This window comes from Anolis carolinensis, chromosome 1 (assembly GCF_035594765.1).
Source record: "Anolis carolinensis isolate JA03-04 chromosome 1, rAnoCar3.1.pri, whole genome shotgun sequence".
NCBI classification, from domain to species: Eukaryota; Metazoa; Chordata; class Lepidosauria; order Squamata; family Dactyloidae; genus Anolis; species Anolis carolinensis.
Genome location: NC_085841.1, coordinates 41,869,274 through 41,882,465, shown reverse-complemented (window position 1 = coordinate 41,882,465; position 13,192 = coordinate 41,869,274). Strand labels below are relative to the sequence as shown.

The following is a 13,192-nucleotide window of genomic DNA, read 5'->3' as shown; positions in this document are numbered from 1 at the left end:
TGATTAGCATGGGCATGTCGACTGTGAAATAATTGAAATAGTAAACACATGTAAAAAGTAATCATCAATCAAATCCTTCAGATGTAGCTTTTATATCTCATGCCTAGGAATGTCAAAAGTTCACACACTTTATATATCAGACAATAAGACAGCCCCTGTTGCAAGAGATTGCATGAGAAATCCATCCTGAAATAAGAACATTTATAAATCAGTCAAAAAACATTTATAAATCAGTCAGTATGACTTTTAGACTGGGGGATTTGTATGAAGAATACTATAGCTGGTCCTCCACATTTGCCCAATTTACTAAACAGCTGTCATGGAACCAAGTCCCAGGGCTGAATTTCCAAGCCCTGGACTTGGAGTCATAACATAAATAATTCCGGATGTCTCATGGAGCACCTGGCAGAAGAAGATAGAAGAGCCTGGGAACTCGGGGTTGAAAGTATAAACAATTATAATTGGTAGAATGTGTGGGAATAATAGTAATGTGATACAGGGGGTGGGATTTGGTGATGATATTTACGTGTGGTGTGACGTTACAACAGAGGTGATAAAAATGATTGTATGTAAACATTAGGTCATTCCCGACTTTTCCAAAGTCATGTATTCTTCAATAAAGATTGGATTTGAGAGCAGCTATCTTTGATCTGCGTTCAGACTGGTCCTTTGAAGTGAGCCTGACAAACAGCTATAATGTATTCTCATGCTTGTCTTGTTTAAAGCACACATCCAACGTGACATCTTCCCAGGGTCTTCAGACTTTTTAAACATTTTTTTAAATTAAAAAAAAAAACCATTTGCTGTTGCTCAGAGAAAGGAAGTGAGAAATGCACTGGACACTGCACCAGTCATATAATAATATTTCTTCAAAACCCCTCCTTTAATCCATTGGTTAACTATGGTTAGAACATAAAGCTGCCAATTACAAAACTGCACTTTTTCACACTTTTTCACAAAACTGCACTTGTTCTCCTTATAAGGATAGCCTGGGAGAAATTTTTCAACTTAAAAATCTCTCTACATCCTAATAGTATTCAGATTCTGATTTAGGCTCTTTCAGAAGAATACTGCTTCCTTTCAGACATCTATCTAAATCATGCCAATTTCACTTTTGGATAGAAACTAGCCACAATTTTGTGTTTGTGAATGAACTTAAGCTCAACCAATTTTCCATCCCATTTTCTCTCCTGTTGTTCCCACAAGGTGATTAGAAGCACTATTTTTGTTTTTGTTTTCAGTTTGCTACAGTTTTGTGTTCCATTTGAATTTTAATAAAACTTTCCCACCTAAAATCATTCGGGGTGGCAGCAGGTATACTTATTTTTAAAAAACCCCTTTTGATTGTTTATATATTTCTAATCTTTGTAAATATAAGGGCCGACTGCACATTAACTACCAAGGAAGGTATTATTATTTGCTTTCTAAAGAGCCTGGTAACCTTTTATTTTCATGTATATTGCAATTTTTTAAAATATTTATTTATTTATTTATTTTTCAAACTTATATGCCGCCACTCCCCTAGGGCTCGGAGTGGCTTACAAGAACTGGCTAAAATCAACAATTAAAAAAAACATCTTAAAAACATCTTTAAAAACATCTTTAAAACATCCTAAAAGCACCTTTTAAAACATCAACAACAGAACTCAAAAGCCTGTCGAAACAGATGTGTCTTACATGCCCTGCGGAAGGCCAACAAGTCCCGCAAGGCACGAACTTCAGGTGGCAAGGTGTTTCAGAGCGATGGCGCCACTACTGAAAAGGCTCTGCGTCTAGTTGCAGTTAGATGAAAAGTCTCAAAACTGGGGACTTCCAGTAGGTCTTGGTCCTCAGAACGGAGGGATCTCTGGGGTTTGTAGGGAGTGAGGCGATCCCTCAGGTACATTGGCCCTAGACCATGTAAGGCCTTGAAGGTAAGCACCATCACTTTGAAAGTGATCCGGTGCTCAATTGGTAACCAGTGCAGCTGCCGTAAGATTGGTGTTATGTGGCATCTTATTGGGACTCCGGCAAGGAACCGGGCAGCTGCATTTTGCATCAATTTGAGCTTCCGGATCACCGACACAGGAAGGCCAATGTAAAGGGCGTTACATAATCCAGTCTCGAGATGACTGTAGCATGGATCACCGTAGCCAGGTTGTCCCTAGACAGATAGGGGGCTAGCCGTCTACCCTGCCAAAGATGAAAAAAGGCAGTTTTGGTAACGGTGGAGACCTGGGCCTCCATCGTCAATGAAGGGCCCAAGAGGACTCCCAGACTCTTTACCAGTAGAGACGGGCATAGCACTTCGCCATCCAGGGTTGGCAACTGGATATCCCCACTGCCCGGTCGGCCCAGCCATAGGACCTCCGTCTTTGCTGGATTCACCCTCAACCTACTGGAACGCAACCATCCAATAATGGCCTCGAGGCACTGATGAAAACTGTCGGGTACAGACTCCGGTCGGCCCTCCATCTTTAACACAAGCGGAGTGTCATCAGCATATTGATAACACTCGAGCCCGAAATCTCGGACCAGCTGAGCAAGTGGTCGCATATAGATGTTAAACAACAGAGGGGAGAGAATGGCCCCCTGAGGAACCCCACAATGTAGAGGGGACCTCTCAGAGACCAGGCCTCCCCTCTCTACTCGCTGTCCACGGTTGTGAAGAAAGGAGGCCAGCCAATTTAAAGCTGTCCCCCTAACTCCAGCAACAGCAAGGCGGTGGGTCAGAAGATTGTGATCGACTGTGTCAAATGCTGCTGTGAGATCCAATAACACAAGCAGCACCGACCCGCCCTGGTCAAGCTGGCATCGGAGATGATCTGTGATGGAAACCAATACAGTCTCTGTCCCATGCCCCACACGGAAGCCAGACTGGAAAGGATCCAGTCCGGCTGTGTCATCTAGAAACTGCTGCAGCTGCACCGCTACTGCCCTCTCAATCACCTTGCCCAGAAATGAAAGATTTGAAACTGGGCGGTAGCTGGAGGGAACTGAACGATCTAAATCTGGTTTTTTTCAGCAGAATCCCTCTGGAAAGACTCCTTGCTCAAGGGAGCTGTTTATTATCTTCAGCAGCGGGTCACATAATCCCTCCAAGCAGGATTTAACCAACCAAGAGGGACACGGATCGAGGGAGCAAGTGGTCGGTCTAACTGCAGCTATGAGCCTATCGACAGCCTCTGCATCCAGTGGGATGAACTGGTCGAGGGTGGGCCCAGCAAGTGGCCACAGAGTCTCAAGTTCTCTCATTGTATCAATTGTGGCGGGGAGGTCCCGGCGTAGTAGTGAGATCTTGTCAACAAAATAGCTTTGAAAAGCCTCAGCTGAAGGGGCCTGATCATCACTTTTTGGGTTGGTAGGAACCGTCGTTAAAGATCTAATTATTTTGAACAATTTTGCCGGGCGTGAGCTGGCGGACGCTATCAAAGAGGCATAGTATACTCGCTTTGCTTCGATGGTAGCATGCTCATAGGACTCCATAAATGCCCTGTAAGCTGATCTCGAAGCTCTGTCATGAAGTTCTCGCCACACGCCCTCTAGCCGTCTCTTTTCCCGCTTCATCGATCGAAGTTCCTCGGTGAACCAAGGAGACCGATTTCGGTGGGGTTGGAGAGGGCGTCTAGGGGCGATCTCGTCGAGTGCATTGGACAACCTGATGTTCCACGTGTCCACCTGCACATCGATTGAGTCGCTGACAGGCTCCAGATCCTTCAGCACATTCTGGACCTACTAGGTTCCATAAGTCTTCTTGGGCGAGCCCAAATCGGCTCGGCGCCCTTGCCAGGTGGGTAGGCATGCTCCAGCCTGACTCTCAGGGCACAGTGATCCGACCATGGAACCTCTAAAATAGAGGCTTGGGTCACTTGAATTCCTGCGCTGAAGATCAAGTCTAGCGTGTGTCCTGCCTGATGCGTGGGCCCAGTACTGCAGAGCAAGAGTCCTAGTGTCTCCATGGTAGACACTAGGTCCATAGCCACTGCTGAGCAAGAGTCCGTATCAGCGTGGACATTGAAGTCCCCCAGGACAACAAGTCTGGGGAACCTCAAGGACCACTCCGACACAGTCTCGAGCAGCTGGGATAGGCTGTCTGCTGGTGCACTAGGCGCACGATACACCAGCAGAAAGGCCATGCTCTCAGGGGAATCCCACACCAGACCAATGCTACTCACATATCCATTAGTTGAATTACGTAATTTATTACTTCTCAGTAGGAATATATATTCACTTACTTCATTCTCATATGAAGGAAGGAAGATGTTTAGAACTGTTCTTCCATTTCTTTTTCAAAATAATCTGGAACTGGTTTGTAATTTGCTTTGGTTTTTTGTTCATACACACAAATACACACAATTTTCACAAAATAGTTAAGGAATACATAAAAACCAATCCACTATGATCACAGCATGCCTCTGATTAATCTTGCTTTACTTCATTGAAACGGTGATATGATGGATTGTTGAATGCTACATAATTTCCCATTTTAATCCTACTTAACACCTGAGGTGCCATTCTTTTCAATAAAGCCTGTTCAGACATTTAGCTGTGATTGTTTTGAGTGCTAAAATGTTTACTACCATGACAATATTGATTTACTATTAATTATAAGGAGGTGGTGCAATACAAACAAAGCTAATGATGTTTAATTCAAATAACACCGTTCTTATAAACATCATCAATATTCATTACTATATTTATTACTATAATTTACTAATTATACCAATGGCAATAATGCATCAGACTAGATACATCTGTAATTCTCTCAGTTCACAAATAAAGCATAATACTGAATAAATGTATCTGTAAAATGTTATTATTTTTCTGCTATTTGCCAAATCCTGATTCCCACTGTGGGCTGTAACATTTATGTTTGCTGAACATAGTAGATCTATAAACTCCAAGCCACAGACATCCAGTTTTCTACATTAATCACATAATAAATCAATTAAGGGGTCCTGAGAAAGTTCATATCCTGCAATACATTTTGCAGGTGAAGTTGTCCTCTCAACCCCAGTGTCATTATATTTGACTAGAAACATCAGAAATTCATAAAATCATAACAGACTTGCTTAACACCTCCAAAAGATTAGGCAGCTGTGGCTATACATTATCTTTGTGTTTTATAGGAATATAGAAAGCTTGCACTCAATATGACCTCTGTTTCTGCTAGCCAGGTAATGTCACTAACTGGTGAGAGCTCTCCAAGGTTTCAGAGCTAGATTCAACATGCAGCTGGGGGACATTTTTGAACTTTTCATCCCCTACAGTAGGGCTTTAAAAATTTTTCCAGTTGGGATCTTCTTTGGCTTGATAAATGGTTATGTTGCCTAGGTATATAAAATAGGTATAAAATCAAACATTGACTAGCAACAATTCAACATTTCCAAGGTTTGTTAAACAGGCTAATTTTTCTTTTCATGAAGTACAGCTGAAGCATCTTCTGCAGAGTCTACTGTAAATACTGCATAACAGATTTGTGTACAGTGTCTAAAAGAGCCAGTAGCTGATATTAAGAAAACATGTAACCTTAACATTGAGCTAGGGGACACCAGTTGGGGTTGGAGCTCACAGTTTAAGAGCAGTGTCCTACAGTATCCAAAACTGGCTCCAGACAGCTCTGCAGAACTGGGGTCACCCAGAAAGTTACAGTAGAGGTATGACTTGTTATATCATTCCACCAGCAGAGATCCATAATTGAACCCTACCTATTTTTACAGAATGGCATATTCAGATGAACATCAGCACCCAGTGATGCATATTCAAATACTATGGCATATGCCCAAGTTGTGAGTTAGCTATGAGATAGATCTGGCAGCTTCCACAAAATGGCAGGAAAGAAGGCTATCTGGCCACAATGATTTTCTTTTGCACTTATGTGGGTGTGCTTGGCACAAAAGTGGTGGAAGTGATATTTGTCTGCACTTTCAGTATGAGTACAATTCCCAAAAAACGAATAAGGAGGGAAAAAAGCTGTTGGAAGATATATGTTTGAGTTCTCCATGTAACCTAGGCTGTGTTGTTCTCCTGTTCACTGGAAATGAATGACTTGGGTCTCCCTACTACAATAGATGTTTCTCATAAGAATACCTGCTTTTTCTAAGCATGTTTTGTGCAATGGTGATGCGGCAAGGGGGGTATCTAACAAACTAATAATGAACTTGGTAGAGGAAGAAACAGGAAGATTATTATTCTATAAAAAGAGATGGCAATCATGAAATTGCTCAGAGGGGAGAAAATTACAACAGGGGAAAATAATATCTCCAACATAGAAAATAATCCAGAAAATGCAACACAAATTAGTTGTCAGAATACAGAAAAGTTCCAATAGTTATGCTGAGGAGGAGGGCTGGATTATTACAGAAGTGGTCTATTATTATTTCCTTTGTGGGTAGTTTTCTGCAGGCTGACATCTATCAGTATACTTCAAATGAATCAGGTTTTCTCCCCATCTTAAAATGGTCTCTGTAGAACTGTCAGTATGTTGCAGTCATCTCATTGAGTTTTTTCTAAAACTCATACAACTCATTTCCTCCTGCAACAAGAGAATATAACAGGAAAACTCATTCCCTGGATTTCGTTTCTCATAGTTCCACCTCCCACACACAGTGAGTGAAGCCTGAATCACAGTGTTTGATGGTGTGTTAGCTTTATAATTCAGGCTCTCTGTACTATTTCATGTGATCACCTAGGCTTGCCTACCTCTTTCTTCTTTTGCTACAGTAACTTTTCCAGACTTTAGAGTGGTTCCACTTTTAACTCTTGTTGGAGAACTATTTCTTTTTACCTAGATTTCTCACTTGTAATTCCCACTTACTTGTAATTTCTCCATTGTATTAATTCACATAATAAGATTGAGTATTCTGTGTCTAATCCTTCACTGTAAATTGAAGGGGATTAGCCACAGAATAGAGACACATTACACTTACTCAACGTTCACCTTTCTTTAATACTATAAATATTCAAGTGTGTGACTTGAGAGGGAAATGGGGGCATCCCCCATAGAAGAATTCTATCTCTGTAAATGTAATTCCCTTTTAATCATCAAATGTCTAGCATTACTTTCATGTAAAACTTTTAACTCAGTATTTAGAAGTAGTGCAGGAAGGAGCAATGTTTAAAATTTGGAAACTTAAAGAAAATTTAGAGGGGGGCAGAAATCCTCATTTCCCTTGTGTATACATCCCTGGAGACCCTACATATGGTGGGCAAACATGGCAAAGCCTGGAAACTTTCCATATTGATGGTAAGGAGGAACAGAGTTATCCATTGTACCAAGGGACTGTGAACACAGGAAAATATAAGAGTTCTTGAGGTGAGTAATATTGAACAGTGTACTCTCTGCCAAACTAGAAATTTATGCATTTGGAAAGATTTCACTAAAGGGCAGAATTCTTATTTAGGAGACAATGCTATTATCGTACCCTCCTACAGCCACATCTCTGTGGATATTAAACCAAATAATAATGTAATGTGCTGGAGTGATCAATTGGTAGAACCTCTACTTGAGGGTCATCTGGGCCACATGGGTCAGCCCAGAGGTGAATGGACTCCATGGAGTTCACATGACACATGGGGTGCATTTACTGTAACTTGGGAGAAAAATGTTTTACATGGCCTTCTCCTATGTTAAGAAAAGTTTTGGAATGCTCCAGAGCTTCCCTGAAACTCTGGGACTTGTCTGTGTTTTGGGCCAGCATAAACAATTGTTCCACTTCTTGTTTACACTGCCATTTTGCTTTTCCGAGCAAAGGCCACCTTGGGCCCCTTACCTTGCCCCCATCATTCTGAACTTTGTGCTGCCCAATAGGCATGAAAATGATGGTGTTCACTGCTTAGCATCTGAACTGATACTAGCCAAGGTGATTGGAGAAGGAAGGGGAAAAGGAGGAAGCAAATCCTCCTCCCTGCCCTTTCTCTCTCATGTCACTTTGCCACTCTGGCTAGCCCAAGTGGCAAACACCATTTTCATTCCCCATAAACACTGAAAAGACCAGAATAATGGGGGCAAAGTAAGGGTGGTGGTTCAGTGGTGCCGAACTGAGGACACCACCCATCCACCAGGCTGGCTTGAAGGCTTGCAGAATCGATGTATTCCATTGTAGACATGGTGACACTGATCCAGAGCACCCCACTCTGGATCAACATCTCAATTTCTGGCCCATGCAGATGGCTCCTAAGTCACAAATTACTAATTTAACTTTGCCAAATGTATTACATGTTGGAAGAATTTGAAAAAGTGGCGTATTTTTATTATTATATCTTCCATAATCCTTCAATTTGCATTGTCTTGGTGGCTGACTATGCTGGTTTATAGAATTCTGGAGGCTATAGTCTCAAAAGTAACTTTTTCAACTTCTGGGTGTTAGGAAGGAGAACTTGTGCTAGAGTTTCATTTCAGGAGACACTCAACATCTAGAGGTCTTTTCCCTCATGGGGATCTAGATATTGCACCTGCAATTCCTTCCCTTCATCAGAAATTCTAGCAACCTTAAACTGATAGTATGTTAAATAGTAGACTTGTGGACAGATCCATTTTAGCCATTTTCCTTTGGCTTGTTTGGCTTCTCTGGATAGCCATAACAGTGAGAGTTCAGCTTTCATGTTTTGTTTTGTTTTTTTGCCCAAAACAAGCCATGTGGCTGTTAGGCACGGCTTCTTTCCTTCTGTTCAGGAGCACATGGTGTATGCTTCCTTAACCCTGTTCTCAAACCCAGGTTACATTGAAAGGAAGAAGGAAAAAGAGCCCAGGAACGGTGCTTCCTCAACCTCATTGCTCAAACCCAGACCCTCTTGAAAGGAAGAAAGGAAAGGACCCCAGGAATGAAAAGGGGAGCCTGGTAAGTTCCCCATTACCACCAGTGGGTTGGATCTTCCCGGATCTTTCGCATGCCTAGCCGAAAACAGATTTTTCCATTAGCTGATTTTTGGGAGGCTCCCAAAAAATGAATCTGAGTACCCAACAATATTTGGATACCAAAAACACATTGCCCCCAGCCGAATTGCACAAGCTTCTTAAATGCTGCTGGAATTCCTCCCCCCCCCCCCCCCGCCCCACTGGTCGCTATGCATACACACATTAGAAACATATGGTTACCTTGTGTGACTGGGAAAGGCACCAGATTGGAGTTGGCAAATTGTAACCCACTGGCTGCATGCCTCAGCCCCCCCCCCCCCCCCCGGGGCTCAAGTATGTTTCTCCAAAATGCCATTTAATTTGCCTCTAGATGCTATGGAAGGCATTTTCACCATGTTTAGAAACCAACTAGATTCAACTGGATTTTCAAAAACCCTTTTTTGCCTCATAATTCTCCAAAATGCCTTTTAAGGGGGCAGGGAGACCCCCCCCCCCTAAAAAAACATAGTGCAAATACCTACATATCCCTTAAAAACTGTTTGATGGCATTAGTGGGGCAGCTTTTTTTTAACTTATTTATTTATTTTGTAGTCACAGGTACAGTGGTGTGTGGGGCCCTTCAGGGAGCTCAAGTTGCATGCTTCTGCATTAGATAGTTCTTTGCAGTCTAATGCAGGGAAATATTATAAAACCTTAATGCTGGAAATACTCACTGCATTGCTGTCCCTCATCCTCTCCTTCAGCACAATCTCTGGTGAAGTCACACACCTGTCCCAGCTTGATTGTCATTCCATTCCAGCAGTTGAAAGAACTCTGCAGAGCCATTTTAGAACTCAAAGGAAGTCCTGCAGAGAGGAAACATAGAAATCCATTCAAGTCACACCAAACAAACTGTATAACATGCTCAGTGATGTCCCACTCGCCAACAACAAGTTATGTTATTAAGAAACATCAAAGGCAATGCGCTCTTTGTTTACAGTGTATTGTTGAATAAACACAAGCCACAGGTGCCATGATGGTTGAAGAGTGTTCATCACATCTGATTATCTTTATAGATCTTTCTCCTTCTATGAGATCAGTCAAGATACCCTTTGCACAATTCATTTCAGTGGAGCTCAGGCAAGAGATATTCTCAGTACCCCATGGAAATTCCTGTAATAATGGACAGTATGTTTGATTCAAAATAGAGTTCCTGAATCCACTACAGACTTTCAGCCAGTGATCTTGTATTAAATAGTTTATCCTGTGGTTAGTCATTATGGCATTGGATTACAGCTAGGCTGGCCAAAATGGAGTCCAATGTTTCCACACAACTGAAATGTCAGAACCACAACCTACAGATTTTCCCTTCCACTTAAATACCCCACACCCATAGAATCATAGAATAGTAGAGTTGGAAGAGACCTCATGGGCCATCCAGTCCAACCCCCGCCAAGAAGCATTATTATTATTACCATAATTTTACTAACACAAAAACACAGCATGACAAAGAAAATGAGAGATATATGCTGGATTTCATATCACAAAATCACAAGTCAAATACTTCCCAAGCGTTTAGGACTGTGTTATGTATTTTCGTATGATCCAAGTAAGGTGGCCTTTTGAAGTTGACAGATTATGATTTTGTCAATGTTTACTGTTTTCAAATGTTGGCTGAGATCTTTTGGCACGACATCCAATGTGCTAGTTACCTCTGGGACCACATGTACTGGTTTATGCCAGAGCTTTTGCAGTTCAGTTTTGAGGCCCTGATAATGGCTGAATTTTTCCTGTTGTCTTTCATCAATTCAACTGTCACCTGGTATGGCGACATCAATAATCCAAACCTTTTTCTTTTCCACAAAAGAAAGGTCTTGTGTATTGTATTCCAAAGCTTTGTCAGTCTGGATTTGGAAATCCCACAGTATTTTTGCGTGTGCATTTTCCACTACCTTTGCAGGTTTGTGATCCCACCAGTTCTTTATAACTGGCAGGTGGTACTTGTGACATAAGTTCCAATGAATCATTTGGGCCACATAGTTGTGCCTCTGTTTGTAGTCCGTCTGTGTGAGTTTCTTGCAGCAGCTGAGGATATGATCAATGGTTTCATCAGATTCCTTGCACAGTCTACATTTTGGGTCATCAGCTGATTTTTTTTTTATCCTGGCCTTAATTGCATTTGATCAGATTGCTCGCTCTTGTGCTGCAAGAATCAGGCCTTCTGTCTCTTCAGTGTCCCATTTGTGAGCCAGAGCCAGGTCTTCTCCTTGTCAGCTTTTCCTTCAGTTTTGTCAAGGAACTTTCCATGCAATATTTTGTTGTGCCAGCTGTCAGCTCTAGTTTGTAGTGTGGTTTTCTTGTACTGGTTTTTTGTCTGCTGTGCTTTGAGGAGTTTCTGATTTTTGACTTCAATCAAAGCAGGTTCTTCACTTTGCTTTACATATTCTGCCAGGGCATGTTCTTCTTCTTTGACTGCTTGTTTGACTTATAAGAGTCCTCTGCCACCTGATCTTCTAGGCAGATATAGCTGGTCAATATCACTGCGAGGGAGCAGTGAATGATGAATTGTCATGAGTTTTCTTGTTTTTCTGTCCAAATTGTCCAGTTCCACCTGTGTCCAATTTATAATGCCAGCAGTATATCTTATGACAGGTATGGCCCAGGTGTTTATGGCCTTGATGGTGTTGCCTCCATTGAGCTTGCTTTTGAGAATTTTACTGACCCTTTGTGTATATTCTTTGCTGACCACAGTTTTCACATGTTCATGCTTGATGTTGTTCAGCTGTAATATGCCCAGATATTTATAGGCCTCTGGCTGGTGACACTTTATCGTTTGGCCATTAGGCATATTTATGCCCTCACTTTCAATGATTTTCCCCTTCTTCAATGTCACTGTTGAACTTTTGTCCAAACCAAACTCCATGCTGGTATCAGTGCTAGTCAGAGATTGGTCATCCTTGTACATCAGATGCGAAATTTTGTGAGATTTCTTAGTTGTTTGATAGCTGAGATTTTTTTTTTTGTAAGATTGTTGACAGAGGGATCATGGCAATAATGAAAAGCAGAGGGGACAATGAGTCTCCTTGGAAAATTCCTCTTCTGATGTTGACGAGTCCATAGCTTTCATTTCCAACAAACAATCCATTTTTCCAGTGCTCCATCATGTTTTCAATAAAAGTGCCAACGTTTTTACAAATCCCAATGGCATCCAGGCACTTGATAATCCAGCTGTGTGGGAGTGAGTCAAAGGCCTTTTTGTAGTCAATCCACATCATGTAAAGATTAGTTTTTCGGCTTTTACAGGTCTTCAGAATCATTTTGTCAATTAATAACTGGTCTTTTGTGCCCCTGCTTTTCCGTTTGTTGCCCTTCTGTTCATCTGGCAAGATGGTTTTTTCTTCAAGATAGTCCTGAATTCTGTCAGCTATGATGCCAGTCAGTAGTTTAAACATAGTGGACAGACACGTTATTGGCCTGTAGTTTCCTGGTGCAGCTCCTTTTGTTGGATCCTTTTGTATCAGATATGTTCTTCCAGTTGTTAGCCATTCACTGATACTTCCTTTCTGCAGCATCTCATTGAATTGTTGGGCCATTTTTCCATGTAAGCTAATCAGATATTTGAGCCAAAATCCATGAAGTTGATCACTACCAGGCGATGTCTAGTTCTTGACTTTTTGCACTCGTTTGCTTATTGTTTTCAGTTGTTATCTCCATCTGTTCCATTTTATTATGTGAGAATTTTCCTTCAAACTCCTTTATCCACCCAGCATTTTTATTGTAGTTCTTATTATTTTCCCAAAGCTCTTTTCAGAACTTCATTGTTGCAGTTTTCTCTGGCTTTATGGTTACTGTGTCTGTTGTTTGGTTCAGACTCTGGTAGAACTGTCTTTGGTCTGATTGAAACAGTTGATTTTGTCTGTACTGGATGATTCTGGCTTCATATCTTTCAATTTTTCTGGCTGTTGCTGTAATTTGTTCTTTCATGATTTCCAAAGCTTCTTCAATTTTTCTGGCGTTCAGCCAGTACTTTTGGATCAGGTATTGCTGGATTTTGTCATTCTTCAGTTTCTTCTCTTTCATATTTTTCAGGTTACTTGCATCTGATCTAAGATTTTTGATTTTCAACTCTAGCCTGACCTTCCACTTTGGTTTTCCAGTCAATTTTCTTTGGGGCTGCCTTGGTTGTTGTTGTTATTATTATTATTATTATTATTATGACACAGCAAACAAGATAGATATGCTGGATTTCGTTTTCCAAAATCACAAGTCGAACACTTCCCAAGTGTCTAGGACTGTGTGATGTATTTTCGGATGATGCGTGCAGATCCCAGTAGGGTGGCCTTTTTTCAGTTGGCAGATCATGATTTTGTCAATGTC

At 41.5% G+C, this 13,192-nt stretch overlaps 1 protein-coding gene across 1 annotated transcript in view; it reads right to left on the bottom strand.

Annotated features, from left to right (window-relative positions):
- The window catches only part of alk (ALK receptor tyrosine kinase), an 855,459-nt gene that overhangs the window by 148,968 nt on the left and 693,299 nt on the right, over positions 1 to 13,192 (bottom strand). The window contains exon 6 of the mRNA XM_062973134.1: positions 9,550 to 9,681. Within this exon, the coding sequence (XP_062829204.1) occupies positions 9,550 to 9,681 (132 nt within the window). The remainder of the gene's footprint in view (positions 1 to 9,549; positions 9,682 to 13,192) is intronic.